Source organism: Podarcis muralis, chromosome 3 (genome assembly GCF_964188315.1).
Source record: "Podarcis muralis chromosome 3, rPodMur119.hap1.1, whole genome shotgun sequence".
NCBI classification, from domain to species: Eukaryota; Metazoa; Chordata; class Lepidosauria; order Squamata; family Lacertidae; genus Podarcis; species Podarcis muralis.
Genome location: NC_135657.1, coordinates 28,214,797 through 28,236,062, shown reverse-complemented (window position 1 = coordinate 28,236,062; position 21,266 = coordinate 28,214,797). Strand labels below are relative to the sequence as shown.

Genomic DNA, 21,266 nt, shown 5'->3' with positions numbered 1-21,266 from the left:
GCAGCTCCGCCGCTGACAGGGAGCCAGTCCCTCCAGCTCTCGGAAATCAATGGCCCCCAGAGGTGAGCCACGGGCCGCCTTGATGAGGGGGAAGCTCCCCCCTCCGCGAAAACGCCAATACTTCAGAATCTATTAACGTAAATGAAGGAGAAGAAAGATAGTCCCATCCTCACAAGACGTTAGGGCAATTCCACCAAACAGTGCCCAATAACAATGGTGAGCCTAGGCTGCATAGACAAACGCTACGCTTGTGTGTTCCAAAAGTTTATTTGGTGCCAAGTTACTGGTCAGCGCAATGCCCCCAAGTTCAGGAGATGGGGATCTTTCTGTAATAAGAAGGACAAAGAGTGATCTGTGTCCGACGCTTAAAAATAAAAAAGTGGGTAGGAGGGAAATTATTTTTGTATAAAAGATATATTTTAGTTTGCGAAGTGCTTTGCAGTAATGCATCCTCTGGGCTTATAGGTTCCTAAGCAGAATTAAAGGAACGGGCTGATTTAAAAGAGCCCTCACTCAGCTGTCCCAGAATCTCTCACTCTTGATTCCGCCACATTCTCTAAACAACCCTTTTGTGCCTCACCCCACTCTTCTCAGCCCCATCCCTTTATCATTAAGAACTTTTGAAGTGCAGTTAGTGATTCTAACTCTGGTCAGTCTCAAGCAAATGTGGTTTGTGTGCGTGCGCGCGCCCGCGTGCATGTCTCGAGAAAGCACGACAGTACCCTAACAACCCTCAATAAACACATGCATAATCACCACCATACCCAATTCCTTTGCTACAATACACCCTCAATTTTCAGCCCTAGCAACTGCCTGGGGGGTTTAATCTTCCAAAGAGAAAGGGGGGCTCCCTGCGCAAAATTACGCCTTCTCCTCTCATTTGTTAGCTGGTTCCATCAAAAACTTCGCTATTTATAGGCTACACACACGAACGTGGAGTAATACAAACCCTCCTGTGTTTGTTCCCTTTTGCAAAGTGACCGGTGTTGCAGCTTTTGATCGCTTTGCTTCGAGAGCTGCGCAGAGGACGAGCTACAATCAAAGCGGGCTGAGAGCAGACCTCCAAGCTGCAGAGAGTCCGTGTAAACTGCTCGCCGCACAGCCATGTGAGTACCTCCCTATGACCCCCGCCCCGCAAAAATGTGTAAGGTTTGTATTCTTGGTGAGCGGAAAGCAATTATGAAAGGGGAGGAGGGGGGTATAGTAAATGAAAAGTGGGTGTCGGAAGGCACCACGGAGAGAGAGAGAAAGGTTTGCTAAGTGACTACCTTGTCTCCCGAGTCTAAATCAGCTGAGAACGTGCAGCAAAATGACCATGTGTCGCTTCGTTCCAATTCTCCTGATAGTGGCAGTTAGACATTCCTCCTAAAATTGGGCAATATCGGACGGATAAGATCCGTATGAGAACCAAAGCCCAAGGATTACAGGGATCACAGATACTTCGCAAGCCAAAAATGACTGGTGGGCACTGGGCAGCTGCCGCCTAATATGATAAAGAAACAGGCTGCAAATTCTGCAAAGGAGGCTTAAGTTCACTCTTTCAGAAGACGAGGAAAGAGGGCCCCAGGGAGCCTGTAGAAGAGTGCGAAAAGAACCTTAGCCAGTACCCATGCGCTGCCTCGTATCCTCCCAAATGTATAAGCTTTCTCTGCTTTTCAAGCATTCCCAAGCACCCCCCTCCGTCACAATGAAGTAAACCCCCCCCCCCAATTGCATATAGCCTACGCGTTAAATTGCAGGTTTTGTGCCGGTGGGACAGGGCGGACTGGAGAGGAATGTAAATCTGAGCAGGAAAATGGGGCTTTTACCGAGGCAGGTGTGTTGCTTAAAAGGGATATAAACGATTGCCAGGGACAGAAAAACCCTTCTGGAGAGCAGGGTGTGCAGCAGAATTGAGATCTGCGGGACCTGGGCTCTGATCCCAGTTTAGCGTGGCATGAAATTAACAAAGGTAGAGGCATCGTGCCCTGGAAGTCACCTCTATTCATAAAAGAAGAAGGGCAGGAGTAGGAAAGCGAAAGAGCCCCAGTGAGTGGCTGTGTGTGTTTCGTTCCGTCTCCGTGCAAAGTTCAGGCGGAGGGGTGGGAGTGGTGGGATTCGCATTGCTTGGTACCAAGCTCCCAGGATGGACTGGTGGGCATTTGGCATGGAAGGAGGCTTGCCATGCCTAGGCACATAGCTGAGGGGCCAGCGCAGTCCCAGAAAATAGCAGCAAGAACTTGCAGGGACTGTGCTCGAACTTTGCTGCCTCATGTGGAAAAAGTGACTTCGATCCAGGGCCATTTATAGGCGACAGTAAAGCCTCCTTTTCAATGAGCGGCAGTGACAGCAAAGCGAGTGAGCTGCCTTTTAGCCTCCACGCTGCCCCTTCAAAGCTCTAGTCTGTCCTCGCTCGGTCGGGGAAGACGTGAAGCCTTGTTTCCGCTGACCCGTTGAATTGACCTTGGCAGGCTAGGGCAGGTAGGCAGGTGAGACTTTTATTCACCTGCATTTCAGGTCACACACAGTTATGCACACAATGCAAGGCACCTGTGGGGCTGAAAGTGGGCCAGGCATAGATGGCAGGTAGCAGATCACACAAACCAAAAATAAGGGAATCTAGTGAAAATGACAATCGTTTCTATCAAAGGATTGTCTATAAAAGGGTCCCCCTCCAGGTTTAAATAATGTCTCACATGTTCCCCATAAATAAAGCAGGTTGGTCCATCTCTGTAACTTATTTTCAACTTCCTTTCCATCAAGTTTGTTTAAACAGCACACTTTGAAAACAATGTCTTTAACTATCTTGAGGAAGTATTAGAAGCTTTAAAAAAATCCACTTGAAGCAAAGATTCATGCAATTAAGTTTCTCATCTTTCCACCCTGTGTTAACATCCCCATGCATCTTTTTACGCCTCCATTCTTGAGTGAAAGGTAAAAAGAAATACATAGTAGCACAGAGACAGGATAATTTATGGGTGGATAGAAAGAAAGAATATTATTCATATCACATTTGAAAAAGCAAAATCTAATAGTACCCTCATGATATTTGGGTGCCTGCAATCTTTAATTGCTCATTGACTGTAAAAAGTCAAAAAGTAAACTCAGAAAACAAGCCATAACAAAACAGTCTCAATTGGATCTGAGGACAGGAGCTGTTTGCACTTCAGTCACACTTCAGTACTGGGTTGCAATGTCCAGTTTCAGAACTTTTGCCCTTCATTTGCCTAGAGCTGACGGAGGTGTTAGTTCAAATCTGTGTGAGAAAGAGCCTGGAAGTTTGATGACTTGTGAAAAGTTTTGCCTCTGAAATACAGTTACTTTTGAAAAGTATAGATTTCTGATTCTGGTTTCAGAGAAGAAACCAGTTTGATTATTTCATACGTATTCTAGTACAATCCGTCCCTTTCTGCATGACAGAAGATCCTCATATAGTACAATGCAGAAGATCTCACTGGATTCAAGTCACCCTAAGTGCATCACAATATGTTTGGCCATTATGTCTAGTGATAACAGCAGGCTGCACCTCGTTTATGTAAATCCATATTACTAGGGGTTCCAGATGGATCTATGGATCTGTGTATGGAAAAAAATGGAAAATTCATTCATTGGAAGAAATAGCCAAGCATGCTTTGAGAACTGGCAGGTAATGCGGGGGGGGGGGTCATTATGTCATATACAAATTTTCATCCCACATGAACAGCTCTGTGAGCTCCGTGTTTCTAAGTATTTTTAGTTAGATTTCAGTTTTATTTTGTATTAACCTTGTGTAGAACGAGTGAAATTTTACACAACTGCCTCTGTTGAAAGTAGTGTTTGAGGCGAGATCGGGTGATATATATAAAAAAAATCTGTCATGGCTTGTTCACAAACGCATGCCGCTATTTCAAACGGTGATGGCCAATGTGATTAAACTTTGCCCATAGTTCTTGATAAAGGTAGCTAGGTTGATGGGCTTTCATCCTTTAATTTTCAATAAAAGGGATTCTAGGTGAAAAAATCCCAGGTTCAACAGACATAGGGCAGGACAACCTGCATTTATTCCTCATAACACACCTCCCTGAGTTCCCTCAAACTTATTCCCAGTTCTATCAATGTCCCCACATTAGTCTTTCCTCCATCCTATCTTTATTTCCTTCTCCCTTTCTTAAACTACTTTTTCTTGCAATTATCTACTTTAACCCTTCCACACCTCCTCTTTGCCTAACACTCCAGCCATCCCCAGCCTATCTTATGGACACATGTCATAGTCTTCCAGATATTGCCGATTTCCAACTTCCATCAACCCTAGCTATCATGGCCAGTGATCAGGAATGATGGAAGATGTAGTTTAACAACATCTGGATGGCTGCAGGTTCCCCGTGCCATTAGTCCATCTAGCCATTAGTATTTACTCTGACTGGCAGGAGGTCTCCAGAGTCTGAGGTCCCCCCACCCCCCATTACGTGTCCTTCTTGCTAGAGATGCTCTTGGGACCATGTGCATGCAAAAACATGTGCTCTACCAGAGTTATTGTCCTTTTCCTTCATTTTTATCACACCCAAATAATAATCCATTTCCAGTTAACAATCTGTGCTCTCTATTTTCTAGCTTTTATCAAGAATAACATTAGCACAAGCCTGCATCAAAACTTTTAAACTTTCATTTGTGTGCTAAAATCACATCACAAAATATTTGCAAGTGAGGTGTTTTAATTTGGATTCTGCATGAAGAATAAACTTAAATTCTGCATAATTATTGCAAGCTAAACACTGGCCCCACACACAGTTTTGGAGTATTAAAGCGTCAATTTTTAGGTTTCCTTAGACTTGACTTGGAAAAGAGAATGGGGCGGGCTACAAAGCTAAGCTATACAAGGATTAGCAGCCCACAAGACCAACCTGCTGTCAATCAAAATGAACCAAGTCCTGTTAGGTGCAGTATGGTCTTATAAACATTTAATACAGATCTTGCAAATGGTAAGTAGTGGGTGGAGAAGCAGCATTAAAGTTGGGTATATTCTTATTTAGTGAAAGAACACAAGGTAGTAAGTTCTAAAGAGGCTAAGTTATTTATGTAATAAATAAGAGATAAGTAAAAGGCGAATTGTTCTAATGTGGAGACTGCTGTGTGTTACTCTGTCTTTTGGTTCACAGAGAGAAAACAGGAATTCTTCTCCCACTTCTCCCAAATGGGAAGAGGGTGTTACAGATGCAGTTTTCCTCATAACACAAGAGGGGTTTTTGTTTTAGTAGTTACTTGACCTTGGTCCTATAGATAGATTCAGATTACAGGCCAACAAAAAGTTTACTAAAGAAGAAGGCCGGCTTTCCCTCTGTTGGCACAAAACACATTCTCAAGGATGCAAAAGTGTGTACTAAATCCTGTGTAAATCAGTGTGAGTCACTGTAGCGTTTATTAATTAGATGAATGTCCTATTTATCCTATTTAACAAGTTCCATACAAACAGGATTATTCAGTGATCAGTGTCCTGCCCCCAAATCTCTCTGTCTGAAAGAGAGAGAAAATGAAGGGGGGTATATATGAAAAAAAGCAACGGCACATTTTACAAAATCCCTCTTTTAAAGTTCCTCCTGCTTATAAATCATCAAATGCTCATCTTAATAATGATAGAAGTTATGTCTGGTCAGGTTTTTAAATGTATAAAAATGCATGTTTATTTTGGGTCAAGGGGTTTGCAAACCCTAAATATGCCCATACATATTCTTCTTTGATGTTGCGTACGCACATGTGCATGAGGGCACACGACCACATTTCCTGGGTGTATGTTCTCTCCAAGTCTTGACAGTTGGGTGGGAGTCATGTTTCATATTTTAAACTACTTTAAAGTCACAGCCCTACGTAGTTACTTACCTGTAACTGTGCACAGGACCATGACCTTGAATCATTTAAGAATCCTGAATGGAATCCAGGTTGCTAAGTGTCAAAGTAAGCATCTTTCTGTCTCTTTGAAAAAATAACAATACCCATATGGATTTACTATATTTAATCCACAGTTTCTTGCCACCTGCTTTGAAACCAAGTTCACTGGTTGGCGGCTTGAATACAAGAACCATAGTTTTCAAATAATGAATTATGCCTTTGACCTAAAATGAGTAACATGTTCACTGATGTACCTTAAAACCTCAGTGATTTTGCATGCTTTTCCTTGGGAGCTGTGAAATAAGCTAGGTCAGTAATTAAAAGCAAGAGAAAATTGAGAAGCAAAAGAGAAAATCTGGAAAGGGAGAAGACAAAAAGAGAGGAAGACACATAACAGGAAAAGATAAAACAAACTTCAGAAAGAAAGAAAGAAAGAAAGAAAGAAAGAAAGAAAGAAAGAAAGAAAGAAAGAAAGTCTGGAAGAAGCAGGAAGAAAAGAAAGATAAAAAGTATGATTTTAAAAGGAGCCAAGCTGAGAAAAGCCCAAAGGGGAACGAACTCAAAGTCATCTTTCCCCATGACTTTCCAGCGTTAGTTTTTGTGAGGCACAGCCTGGCTGCGAGGGAGTTTGAGAAGCCCTATTGTATAGGAGCGGACATTTCCCAGAGAGTCGGTGCCACAGGATGTCTGATGGCATCACACACACATCCACGCACACACACAACTCCCCGCCGCTGCCAAACCCAAACAGTCATCAACTCCACTCAGTGTGCGCAAATTGATGGAAGCCTCCGCGGAGTGAACTGGCAACATCTGTCCGGAAAATTCTCAGAGACGCAGATGCATTTCTTTAGACAGGTCAGCACTTCCTACCCGGGCAGCTCTGACAGCTACCTGTCACGGGGAGGAAACCCCTCTCGGAGCTGCAGGGCTCAGGATCCTTAGCAGCGGCAGCTCCGCCGCTGACAGGGAGCCAGTCCCTCCAGCTCTCGGAAATCAATGGCCCCCAGAGGTGAGCCACGGGCCGCCTTGATGAGGGGGAAGCTCCCCCCTCCGCGAAAACGCCAATACTTCAGAATCTATTAACGTAAATGAAGGAGAAGAAAGATAGTCCCATCCTCAGAAGACGTTAGGGCAATTCCACCAAATAGTGCCCTATAACAATGGTGACTCTAGCCTGAATAGACAAACGCTACGCTTGTGTGGTACCAAAGTTTACTTAGTGAGAAGATATTGGTCATCTGTACAGTAGCATCTATTCTCTCCTACTCCTATTCCAAATAAGCTGCGGATGAGTTCACCAATTATTAGTACTTCTATACTCCTGCTGTGTTCTCAACAGCCATGTGAGATAGCCATGTGAATCCCATTTCACAGATGGAAGACTGATTCAAAGAGGGTGATTTGCTCAAGGTCACTCAGTGGGTTCATGACAGATATATGGAACACAGGCTTTCAAAATTTCAAGTTTAACCTACGAGAAAGCTAATGCTTTATAGGGCCCCCCCTTTATACAGATTCCCCATCTCCATTATTATTCTAAATATATCGGCAATATTCGGATACATTTTTGCCAGGCACCAGTAGTCAACAAGGGGAGGCAGAATGCCACTAGCTTAGCAAAACAAAAAACCCCACACATTCTACATTCATAATCACTATCAAGCCCAGTTCCTTCGCTGTAATACACCCACAACTATCAGCTCCAGCAACTGCCCCGGAAAGCAGGGGGGGGGGGGTGTCTCCGTGCAAAATTACGCCTTCTCTTCTCATTTGTTAGCTGCTTCCATCTAAAAGTTCGCTATTTATAGGCTACATACAAGAATCTGGAGTAATACAAACCCTCCCGTGTTTGTTCCCTTTTGCAAAGCGATCGGTGTTGCAGCTTTTGATCGCTTTGCTGCGGGAGCTGCGCAGAGGACGAGCTACAAACAAAAACGGGCCGAGAGGAGACCTTCAGCTTTCTGAGAGTCCGTGTAAAGCCGCTCGCTCCACAGTCATGTGAGTACCTTTCCTCGATCGATCGATTGCATTTTGCGCTGCTATCTTCCCTCCTGGCTTCCCTCCTTCTTTAGTATTCCCTTTTAGTTCCTTATTGCACGTGAATTGTGGGGAGCGGGGGTGAGGGGAGGGAATCGTCGTGATTTGTATCTCTCGACTGTTTGAAAGCAGCGATGGAAGAGCGAGAGGAAAAGCAGGGGAAAGGGAAGAACAGTGGGACGGATGGGAGAAACAGGGAGAAGAGTCAAGGTTTTCTAGGCGAACGCCTTGTCCCGAGTCAGCAGAATTATCGTGCGCTTTCCTTCAAATTATTATCTTTCCAAGAAGTTTAGAGCAAACCCCAACCCTCCAGGGTCTAGCAACGCAGGGGTTGACAATCTCTGTATTATTAAAAGCCCTCGAAGGGGGAATCTTTGCAATTCTGCAACAAAAGTGACTGGAGGACAGCTGCCTCCAAATGTCATCTATAGACAGGCAAAAAATTCAGCAAAAGAGGCAGAGTTTTCTCTGAAAAGGGGACAGAGGGTCCTAGATAGCCTCTTTCACATGAGGAGCTCACATTATCCCCTGCTGCTCTTATCCTTTCTAATGCCACTTGCATCCATCCAGCCTACGCGTTAAATTGCGGGTTGTGCGCCAGGGAAACACTGGAGAGGAATGCAAATCTGTATGAGCCGGAAAGTGAGGCTTTTAATGAGGCAGGTGTGTTGCTGATATTGGACTCGGTCAATTGCCAGGAAAACGGTCTTCTAGGGAGCAGAGTGTGTATTGGAAGGAGACTGCATCTGCATTTGCTCTGTTCCCACTTTAGTGTGGCATGAAATTAACAAAGACAGAGGTATCGTGCCCTGGAAGTCACCTCTATTCATAAAACAAGGGAAGTAAAAGAGTCACAGTGAGTGGCTCTGTGTGCCTCTCCCGTGCAAAGTTCAGGGGAGCTTAGTGGGACATACATTTTTTGGTACCAAGCTCCCAGGATGGACTGGTGGGCATTTGGCATGGAAGGAGGCTTGCCATGCCTAGGCACATAGCTGAGGGGCCAGCGCAGTCCCAGAAAATAGCAGCAGGAACTTGCAGGGACTGTGCTCGAACTTTGCTGCCTCATGTGGAAAAAGTGACTTCGATCCAGGGCCATTTATAGGTGACAGTAAAGCCTCCTATTCATTGAGCGGTAGTGACAGCAAAGCGAGTGAGTTGCCTTTTATCTTCCATGCTGCCCCTCCAAAGCCCTAGTCTGTCCGGCTTGCTTTGGGAAGATGTGAAGTCTTGTTTCCACTGACCCGTTGAATTGGTGATGGCAGGCCAGGGCACATAGGCAAGCAAGACTTTTATTCACCTCTTTTTCAGGTCACACACATGCAAGTCACCTATGCGGCTGAAAGTGGGCCAGGTGCACACAGCAGGTAGCAGATCACACAAACCAGAAATAAGGCAACCTGGTTAAGAATGCATTTGTTTCTATCAAAGGCTGACCACAGTACATGTTTTTAATGATGAATTGCACAAACAATAGGCTGAAAGCATTTGCTGTGATTGATAATGTCTCACGTGCACCCTAGAAATAAAACAGGCAGGGCCATCCTTTGTATGTTTTCAACTACCTTTTTATTATGATTGCTAAAACAGGACATCCTAGAGAACAGCTCTTGCATTAAGTTGGAGGAGGCAGAATGGCAAGCACATCCACACCCAGTTGTGAACTTTTCATTCCTCCTCACTTTTGTCTTTCTTCTCACCTTCTCAATTCCTCACACTCAAGAAAAAGGTAAAGAAAGAAAGAAAGAAAGAAAGAAAGAAAGAAAGAAAGAAAGTGTACAGAATGCCCTCCCAAAACAGTGACGTACAGGCCAGAAAATCACAGGGAAGGGGGGAGAGAAAATGTCTTTTTGACCACTTTTGAAAGAGCAGAGTTTGAGGGTTTTTCCTAAACAACCCCTACCTATGAATCCCAAAAGCTCACAATTGTCAATTACCGCATATTTAGCAGCAGAACATTAATATGCTCAGGTAACTAGAACATCCTAGTTTGACGTGCTTAGGAACTCTGATGATGTATTTGTATCTCATCCCTCATGCTAGGGCATGCTATTCTGTTTCCAGAAGTTTGCACAAACATGATTGAAGTGTTAGTATCAGATTTGTGGGGAAATATTCTTGAGTATCTTTCTTGTCTTGCAGTGTCAAGGTTTTGTCTTTGTGCCACATGTCATGTTCCAAAACATGCAAGAAAATGTTGATCTCATTGGTTAATAATATTGCTGCACGCCTCCCCAATCTCTGAGCAGTGCAAGATTCCAGGGGTTCAAGGCACTTGCCCAGAGTTAATGTTTCGTTTTTGGAAACGAGGCACAGCAGAGACTGTGGTGTCTTTAAGATAGTTGCTTTATTTACACATATATACAACCTAAGCCTACATTGGAGTTGTTCACAGCATTAACACCCAACAAGGCTCTTGTTTGTCCCATAGCCATAGCCTTGGATTCAAATGGAAATCAAACATTGTGCTTTCTCCTGCTTTACTTCTAGGTCACATCCCTGAAAACTCTGCTCTAAACTCCAGCTTTTGTCCTTCCATCTAACTGCGGGCTGGGGCTAGGAGACGGACCCCACACATTTGCCGTCTCCCTCAGAGCTCCTTTCCTTTGTTTCTCATAATGGTTCATCCACCAGGAAATCACCTCATGAGTAAACTAGCTTAGTTTATATTTTAAGACTTGATCGTGGAATTAAAGGGGTCTGGCAACCACAAACCACAAATGGTCCCTTCCAACTCTAAGATTCTATGATTTCTTCATAAACTTTTAAGATAAATTTCTGTCTGTGTTTATGAAGATAGTTATCCATTTTATTGGAAAAAGCAGTGCTCTCTTGCTCTAACCTGGGCTCTATTTACTGTTATTTTCCACTTATTTATATGAATTATTGCTTTTCATGATCACAACCACTTTTCCACTATCCTTTCGAGCAGAAGCATCCATTGCTAATATTGTACTCTGCCCCGTGAGGTTCAAATCCATTGTGGAAGAACTAGGACATTCCAAAACACATTCAAATTAGGTAAAAGCAAATGCAAACAATCCATAGCATTGGTTCACATCCTTTTTTATTTCTCACGTTGTGATGATTCAGAGCTTGATGACTCACTGATGAATGTGTGGTGCTTTCATTGAAAAGCATTGCATTTGAGGTGACATTGGGCAATGTGAGAGTAAATGCAGAAGTGTTGTATCTCCAATGATTTGTTAATATATGAAACTGATCACTTATTAGTGCAGTCTTCCAAGTGAACATGCATCAGTCCTTTTTATTTTTATTAAAGCAGATATTTGTGCGATGAGCAAATGACCTTTAATTTGCATGAGGGGATCCCAGCTTCAGATTCTTAGCTTTGTAATTAAGAGAAAGGATAGTGTTTATTTTACATTTATTCCTTTCCCTCCACCCACCTCTTCTGTCTCTGTCCTGTCCTTTCTTCATATCATTCCTCCAGAATTGACTTGCATCCACCACTTGCTTTTAATAGTTCATTCCTTTCCCTTCCCAATAACATCTACCACTCTAACTAGCTCCATAATCTCCCTTATCCATTTTTATAATCTCCCATCCAACCTCTTTTCCGTTCAGTCTTACACTGGGAGTTCCTCCTCCTGATGCAAATATCAGCTTTGGAGGGACAATCTTCATCAGGTCTGTGGCAGAGGGAAATATTTGTTTTTAATTAATTATTTAATTAATCAATTTATATATTGTAAATATCTAAGGATTTTAAAAAATAAGCAGCAAAGTAAAAAAGCATAATATCCACAATGCACAAATGCACAAAGTTGAAAGACATGCTGTCAATAAAAATCTAGTATCAATATACTAAAACAAAACATTGAGCAGTGCAGTCTAAAAATTACCTGTCAGAAAATTCCCAACAAAACAAATACATTTTTATAGTTTTCCAAAGTTTTAAAAAAGCGTTACCCCCTTAATCTGCTGCAGTTCTCAGCCCCTCAGTGCCTGCTATTTGTAGTTGTTAAAACAATACACATGACATTAAAAAAGTATTGAAGCTTAACTTCATCTCCCAGCCCCTTTTTTAAAAAAAAACCCCACACAAACACATTAGTGCCCTTCAATAGCCTTAATATCGCATGGCAGAGTTTAGAAAGGCTTCTTAGGATGCCTTGTGTATTTGGAGCCTGCTTGACAAAAGGCATTAGAGATTAGTATTACCTAAAGAAATCAGTTCTCTCTGCCTAATCTTAAACAAAGTGAAAGAAAAAAATACACAATAAAATAAGCAAAACAGGAAACAGGAAAATATATTTTAAACCCAGGACTATTTTAATGAACTATTTTAAAGTTTCATTCTTGTGTAACTGCTCGCAAGACTTATGGATTACAGTCTAAAAGAAATAAGTGTGACTTGCAGCACAATCCTATACATTTCTATTCAGAAAGAAGTCTTTTTGAACTCAGTGTGACTTATTTCCAGATAACTGTGTAATGGGTTATGAACTCAACACAAGTTAATTTTGAGTAGCCATGTTGAAGATTGTGTCAATAGGTGAGGATCTTAATAAGTTTTCACTTATTCATTCACTTATTCATTCAGACTTTATTGGCATAATAAGTTTTCACTTTTTAAGGAACTAGTGGGTGAAATCCCATAGTCAGGAATACTTGAATAAAAAGGGAGTCCCAAGTTGGATGGGAGTTTCTTAAAGGTAAAATACTGAAGGCACCAATGCAGACAATTGCAACAAGTATGAAAAGTATGGGCATGATAGAGGCATAGCAGATAAGAGTGGAGAAACTGGATAGAGAGATGCTTTTCTCCCTCTCTCATAATACTAGAAGCTGTGACCATCCAATGCAGCCAAATGTTGGAAGAATCGGGACAGACAGAAGAAAACCCTTCTTCAAGCAGCAGACAGTTAAACTATTGAATTCACTCTCGCAAGATGTAATGGTGGCCATTAACTTGAATGTCTTTAGAAGAGGATTAGAAAAAAATCACACACTATAAGACCATCAAAGGATACAAACCTCTGAATGCCAGCTGCTGATGGGGAGAGTCCTACTGTAGTCAGGTCCTGACTGCAAGCTTCTAATAGGCTGCCTGTTTGTCACTCACCTGATATCACAATGTTTCTGCCCAAATGGCAAGGGCAAAGTGGTTTGCAAGGGCCAACAATCAGCTGACACACAGTGTTTGCAGAAACTCATTTGATCCAGCCATGTCTTTATCTGTAGGGCAGATGGGCATGGCTTGGCTGAAATGGCCTCACAGGTCAAATGAACAGTCCTGGTGGGCCTAACTAGGCCTGAGGGCTGGAAACTATCCACCACTCTCAGTGAAAGAGTTGTTAAAAGCAGCAGCTAAACCATTTAAAATGTCTGTGGAAATTAAAAAAAAGTTTTCACCTGGCACACTCACATGCAGACACACATGAACAACAACAATGTAGAAGCCCAGTAAAGTTCCCTAGGTAGAGAATTCCATGGACAGGAAGGACTACAACTGAGTAGGCCTTTTCCCTTGTCACCACTGACCTTACTTCAGTTTTGGGGCAGGGGCGGACTTTGGTCTTTCAAATTTCATTAGCACCCTGTGAGAGGTCAAAAATTGGCTCCCCCTCACCTCTCACCTTCCATTCTGTGCATGTACTATGTCATAGTTGTGATGCCCTTTGGCACCCCCTTCAGCTTGGTGCCCAGTGCAAGGGAATCGGTTGTGCTGCCCTAAATCCGCCTCTGTTTGGGGCATCTTGAGGAGTGCTTCCAAAGATCACCTTAATGCTCTTGGGTAGTTTGATGTAGGGGCAGGCATTCCTTCCTGCTTCCAAGTAGCATAGGACTTTAAAGGTAAACACCAACACTTTGAATGTGCTCAGAACATTCAACTAGGAACTAGGAACCAGTGGGGCTTTTTAAGTGGGTGGAATGCTTGGGACCCTCATTATCAGCATCTTCTCCTGAAATGCAAAGCTTATCCTTTAGCAAGAGTGTCATCCCATCCATAACAGGTCAGACATCTTTACTTGGAGCAGGTAAACCACCTGCCCACAGAACCACCATCATGCCAAGACTGAGCTTCAGTTTATTGGCCCTAATCCAGCCTATTACTGATTCCAGACACTGATTCAGCACTTCCACTACCTTACTTGACTCAGATGTAAAGGAGAAGTAGAGTTGGAAGTAATCAGTATATTGATGACATTTAACACTAGATCCTGGGATATCTTCAGCCAGGTTGTTTCATGCAGGTGTTCAAAAGCATAGAAGTCAGGACCTGTGGGGGCCCCAGCAAAAATGCTATGATAGCAAGAATAAATTCCCAAGCATCACCTTCTGGGAACAATATTACAGATAGGTTAGAATGTCTAACTCCCAACTCAGAGCTTTTACAAAAGGACACATTTGTGCACATCTTGAAATTCATGGGGTCTGAAAAATGGGAACTGTTGTACTCTCTTGGTCTTTCCTCCAGCATAGGTCATTCATTAGGGTGACCAGCACTGTTTCTGCACTTCCAGGCATGAAAACCGGTTCCATCAGAAAGTATTAGAAACATTATAGGAAAACACTCACCCTTATCATGCACAGAGAGGAAAACAATGGCAGGGAAGGTTAGGCAAGGGATTTTCTTATTTTTGCTCTTCTCTCCTTCCTCCAAACCAAGACAGCAGTACAGTCATACCTTGGGTTGAAGTAGCTTCGGGATGAGTATTTTCGGGTTGCACGCTGCGGTGACCCGGAAGTAACAGAGTGCATTACTTCCGGGTTTTACCGCTCACACATGCACAGATGGTCAAAATGATGTCACGCACATGCGCGGAAGCGACGAATCGTGACCTGCGCACAAACACGCAGACACGGGTTACGTTCGCTTCAGGATGCGAACGGGGCTCCGGAACAGATCCCGTTCGCATCCAGAGGTACCACTGTATTTTAAACAATTTTAGTATTATATACTCTGAGATATATTGAGAAGTAGTGTGGTAGAGCATTGGACTATGTTGGACTGGGAAGGCCGGGGTACAAAGTGCCGCTCAGTCATGAAGGTCAGTGGGTAACCTATACTTAACTATCTCTCAGCCTAGCCTACCTCAAGAGTTGTGAGGATAAAAATGAGAAGAGCAGATAGCCTTGTGTGAACTCCTTGTTTGAAGTGTAGGATTAAATGATTAAATAAATAAAATAATAAATATACTATATTGTAGCATAAAACATAATGATTTTTTTTAAAGTATAAACTTTCATAATTTCACCATGCTTTCATGCATGCATATATATACAGTGGTGCCCCGCAAGACGAATGCCTCACAAGACGGAAAACCCGCTAGACGAAAGGGTTTTACGTTTCTGAGTTGCTTCGCAAGACGATTTTCCCTATGGGCTTGCTTCGCAAGACGAAACGTCTTGCTAGTCTTGCGTTTTTTTTCTCGCTCCCCCCCTTTTTCTAAGCCGCTAAGCCGCTAATAGCCTTTTAGCAGCTTAGCCGCTAATCCTTTAATAGCCGCTAAACCGCTAATAGCGCTAATCCACTTAGCCGCTAATAGGGTTGCTTCGCAAGACGAAAAAACCGCTAGACAATTCTTTTCGTCTTGCGAGGCACCACTGTGTGTGTGTGTATATATATATATATATATATTTGATACACCTTTAAGGTATGTGTAATTATAAAACTTATGTTTGAAGATTGTTTAGTGGAAACAATGAGAAATACAATTATGCTATACAATAAAATTGTCCAAGAAACATTGAAAAAAGAAAAAAAAAGCTATGAAAAATATTTTTAAGGACAAATTTATATCCAAATTTCTTAAGACACAAATAATCCTCTACTCCAATTTGCATGATAAATGATTTGGGATGCCTAATTTGAAGTAAGAACTCCCAAACATAGAAGAAATAAATAAAATACATGCAGAATTGCTTAGGTTTTTTTTTTCCTAATAAGTAATAAGGGCTTTACTTTTATGTGAGAACTTCTGTATCTTATCTCTCATACAAAAAAAGACTTTTAGAAGCTCAACATACCATTTGGTCTCAGGCATGATTTTCACATTGGAACCATTCTATTCATTTCTATAGATCAGAAACGTTAGTAGAGAACAATGTGGATATGAGTCACTAGCAAACAAGCAGCAACAAGAACTTTCAAATGAATCCCATTTGTTTCTTTAGTATTATTTTTAAGCATGATAAATAAAGCTTCCAGCCAGCTCAGGATGAGAAATCTTCAGCCCAGTTATTCTATTTTATAACATACAAATAAAGCAAATGTGCAGCAAAAAGGTAGCAGTGGTGGGATCAACAATTTCAGCTAGAAGCTGACCTATCTGGAATGTTGTTTCTAGAAGGTGATGCTAAGGAATTTCTTATTGCTCTAGTGACAGCTTTGCGGGGTGGGGGGTGGGGGTGGGCTGGACACAGGTCCTGGCCTCCATTCTTTGGAACACCTGCATGAAACAACTGGTTGAGAATATCCAGGGACTGGGGTGAAATGTCATCATGCATACAATCGCACTGTATTGCTGTAGTCCTAAACATATTACTACAGACTAAGTACCATTAAACTTGGTGAGGCTTATTATCTGAGTAAATTTGCTTAGGATCATGAATTAATTTTTCTTACAATCTAATTGAAGGGCCAGTTAAATCAAATACATGATAATTAATTCTGACGAGTGTGTCCATTCCATTTCTGGCTAGGCATTCAAAGTATGAGCTCACTCTTGAATAAGTGTTCAGGTTTCAAATAATATTTTTATCTCCCTAAACCCATAAACCAACTTTAGCAAGGCAGGAATAAGACTTAGAAAGCAGACAACAATAAATTAAGTCATATATGTCACTTTGCTGTGTATAGCATAATATATTTGTTGCTGAATTAAAAAAAAAACTTCTATCATTTTAATCTGTAGGAAAAATCATATACATAAAGCTCATACCTTGGCTTCCACTGTGTTGTGCCTCCTCCAGGAAGCAGTCAAAATTACCTCATCCTGCTGTCTGCTGCCTGTCAGTGGCAACACCTGACATCATCACAGAGAAAGTGAGGTGGATGACCACACTGCTTTTATCCAGACAGCAACATTTCAGCTAGACACTTCCCATCAGCTTGATGGTCAGCTAAAAGCAGTAGTTCAGGACTAGAAAGGAGAAAAGCAGGGCCAATCATGGGCTTGCTTCCTGCATGAATTAAGAGTGGTGTTTAAAATGCTTCCTAAGAATGATGAGGGCCACATACTGGCCCAATTCATTGTTTTATCATTATAGGGATGAAAGAAGCTCATATGGCTGTGAAGAGCTTGCAACATAGTTTAGCATTACACCTGAACCCTAAACTATTATTAATCTTAACCAGACGTAGGCAAACTCGGCCCTCCAGATGTTTTGGGACTACAAGTCCCATCATCCCTGACCACTGGAGGGCTGAGTTTGCCTATGCCTGATCTGAACCATAGTTCGCTGAAACAAAATAGCTTCATAATTCATAGACATATGTTGACTTCTTTCAGCTAAACATAGTTAAGACCAAACAGTTTGTCTGATTTTGGACATGATGGTAAACTACTGGTATGTTTAAAGCAGAATAAAAGCTTCTGAACTCATTCTCCTGGTGGTGTGAGTGGAGGAGGAGGAGGAGAGAGATGAGTGCTTGAGCCACGAGAGGCTAAGTTAATTTTTGTAGTGATATACCATTGTTTATTGTTACATCAGAATGTGGCTGGTGTGCAAGACAGAGCTGAGTTTCAGGCTTGTGCATTCCTTCCTCCTTCTCCCCCTTCCTCTGATGTATAACTTAGTCAATGCTCACAAAAAGAACCTTTTATCTTGGTATTTGTTTATAGTCACACCTTGAGGGTTGCCATATGAACTACAGTTTATTGAGGTTTGCCTAAATCACCCTTCCCCAATTGGGTGCCCTACTGAGGTTTTGGACTACAAGTCCCATCATGTCTGATTATGCTGGCTGAAGCAGATGGGAGTTGTAGTCCAAAACATCTGGAAAGCACCAGACTTGGGGAAATCAATTCAGATTCTGGCTTATCACTTTAGCCATTAGCTAGCCCAGATACCTAGTTTTTATCTTGTATTGGCCATACAGAATAATTTCTATATGTTTAAAAAGCTTTAAAAACCATATTTATTCACATGAAGTAAGAGTTGAGCTAGAAAAAAGCCTAAATTCTTGTCTTTTTGGTATGTTTTGCTTCTTGGTGGACAAAGCACCCAGAATTGCTACCCAACTACTCTAAAATTCTCGATTTCTAAACTCTTTTTTTCTGGGCAGCCAGCATTTCCAGCTAAGGGAGGTAAAAAGCAACAGCATTGTTCTGACTCTAAAGCATTTTCCTATCTCTATGAATATTGTTGCTTCCATGTCAATCATATCTGAGATGACCCCTATTTTCTCACCAGCTGTAACAGTGGAAGGTGGGGAGTTGATTTGTTCTTCTCTAAATTGCCCAGAATGCTACATGCAGATGTGTGCACATTTCTGCAAGGAATACAAACTATATATCTGTATGCATAGATATATATGTATATGTAGTTATAGATACAGATATAAACAGTTATGAAAACTGAAAAGCTGCATGAGATGAGCATTGGATGGCCAGTCTCAAATCTATGAAAAGCCAGCCAACCTGGTCATATGGCAACCCTAGAGACCATAAACAAATACTAATAAACAGAAAATATACATTTTATAACTTTTCAAAGCAACAGCAACTGGATGTCATTATTAGTTACTATGAAGCAGCTGGCTGAACATTGTAGGAAAGCCAAGTTCCATACACTTTACCAATACTCCTATAACAGTTTATAAATAACATAGTTACTTGCACCTAATGCAGCTAGGCTGCTTATCTTCTTTAACAGGCTTCTCTGTGTATATCCCTCCCTGTGTGGGCAATTGTGCATGCAAACAGCCACTGATCACACCTGAAGCTGCATGTGGGAACCCTGGTAATCCTACCCTCTATTACAGCATCCAATCTCCCTGCTCCCCCTTGCCCTCCAAACAGCTGATTAGAAATATTCCAGGATCCCAGCTTCTTTTACTGCATGACTTGCTGTTGTTTGATTGAGGTGTTGGCCCACTTGGTGCAGTTCTTGTTGATCTTTAGTTTTCTTTTGGTAGGAATATCTGAAAATGAGAAATATAACAAAATGTATAATATGCATTTCCCTGCTGGTCTTCTGCTATTTCATTGATTTGCTAGCTTGTGAACCGGCAACTTAGCTTTCTCCAATTAAGTTGTTCATCATCATAAGTTTATTTCAATACCGCTTTTTGGCCAAGGCCCCCCCCCCCCAAATGTGGTGCAAAGATTAATATAATACGATGCAGTAACTACAGTAAATACAAACACAATAATTCAATAAGAATAATATATAAAAATCCAAGGCACACCACGTATCACACTCTATACATTCATGAGTAGTATTAGTGCTCTCACCACAACACAACTGCCACCTGCTGATGAATTGTCAACACAGTGGGATTCTCCTTGAATTCAGCTGCAGCTGTGACAAAGTTCTTACAGTTGCTCTGTGGGAACAAACAACCTTCTGGCTGCTCATCAGGCTGCATTTCCCCAGGTGCATTTCTCCCAGCCAGCACTAGTCACAGAATCATAGAATTGTACAGTTGGAAGGGACCCCAAGAGTCATCTAGCCTAACCCCCTACAATACAGGAGTCTCAACTAAAGCATCCATGACAGATGGCCATCTAGACCTCTGCTCCAAGAAAGGCGAGTCCACCACGTTCCGAGGGAGCCCGTTTCACTGTTGAACAGCTCTTATTGTCAGAAAGTTCTCCCTAATGTTTAGTCATAATCTCTGTTCTTGTAACTTGAAGCCATTAGTTTGGGTCCTAGCATCTGTAGCATGAGAAAGCAAGCTTGCTCCATCTTCCATGTGACAGCACTTTAGATCAGATCTTTTCAAACTGTGTGTTGCGACACGTTAGTGTGTCGGCTACAGTATGTAAGTGTGTCACGTGAACACTCTCCACACTTCTTCCAGGGCTGGAAAGCGGTTAGTTTAACCCCCAGTTTGCTAGTAAAACTGAATTACTGTGTAGTGAAATGATGCATTTCTAAAAAGTGTGTTACCAACATGAAAAGTCTGGAAAGCTCTGCTTTAGATATTTAAAGGTGGCTGTCATATCTCTTCTCAGACTCCTCATTTCCAAGCTAAATATATCCAACTTCCTCAATAATTCCTCTTAAGGCTTGGTTCCACACCCTTGATCATCTAGGTTGCTCTCCCCGTACACATTCCAGCTTGTCAATATCCTTATTAAATTGTGGCACCCAGAACTGCACACAGTACTCCAGGTGTGGGCTGACCAAGGTAGAACAGAACAGTACTGTTAATTCCCTTGTTTGGTACACTATACTTCTGATGATGCAGCGTAGAATAGCATTAGCTTTTTTTGCTGCTGCATCAAACAGTGGCTACTAAGAACCCTAGATTCTTTTCACATGTACTACTGTCAATCCAGGTGTCCCCCATCTTATATTTGGGCAGCTGATTATTCCTGCCTTAAGTGTAGAACATGACATTTGTCCCTTTTGAAATTCATTGTTAGTTTTGGTCTAGTTCTCCAATCTGGTCATCTTGAATCCCAGTTAAGTCTTATGTGGCATTAAATTTGCTAATTTGGCCTTGTTCTCAAATCTGGTCATCTTTTGAATCCCAATGAAATCTTCTGTGGCATTAAATTTGCTAGTGTGGTCTTTCAAGAATTGGAAGGAGCTGGTAGACAACCAATCCCTTTAGTCGCAGACCTATTGATTAAAAACCCTATGACTGATCTTTACTGTTGTGTCAGTTTCATAAATTAATAGCAAACTAATTCTCCATGTGTGATTTCTTATGTAGCCAAAACAGCACCATAAGCATACAAGAGGAAGGTATCTTCAATCTTAGGAGAACCTCAAGGTTTGCACAAGTACAAAAACTTTAGATAAAAACCTCTAAAGGGAGGGAGAACCAAAAGAGGACTGAATTTACTTAATGGCTACACAATGTGATATGAATTTTTTTAGGGACTAGGAGATAAAACTGAGGAGGAATGAGTGGAATACAGTAGCCAAAAGAGGGCATAGCAGGCTGGAACCCTAGTCTGAACAGGAGCACTTCATGCTGCAACATTAAAAAAAAAGAAGTTCCATTTATAATGCATTTAAATTTACTAGATTTCACACATTTTGGGGAGAAGAGAATGGAAGAATGTTAGTTTGGCTTCTGACTTGAAGTGATTGTGGTTGCTTGAAGTGTTAGGGCAGGAGTGAAGAACCTTTCCACATTCCCTTGGGAATGTTAGAAATGGTGTACTAGTGGGAAGTGTGATGTGGTGCAAAAATGATTGACATTTTTGCAGGATGGCCTATCTCTCCACCCTACTCAG

General features: G+C 41.9%; 1 protein-coding gene across 6 annotated transcripts in view; it reads left to right on the top strand.

Moving 5' to 3' along the window:
• Positions 1-982: 982 nt before the first annotated feature.
• ESRRG (estrogen related receptor gamma) overlaps positions 983-21,266 on the top strand; it is a 466,084-nt gene continuing 445,800 nt past the window's right edge. For all 6 annotated transcript variants that reach the window (XM_028724635.2, XM_028724630.2, XM_028724637.2 and 3 more), the window contains exons 1-2: positions 983-1,106; positions 7,712-7,842. In XM_028724635.2, the coding sequence (XP_028580468.1) occupies positions 7,841-7,842 (2 nt within the window). In that variant the 5' untranslated portion in view covers positions 983-1,106; positions 7,712-7,840. The remainder of the gene's footprint in view (positions 1,107-7,711; positions 7,843-21,266) is intronic.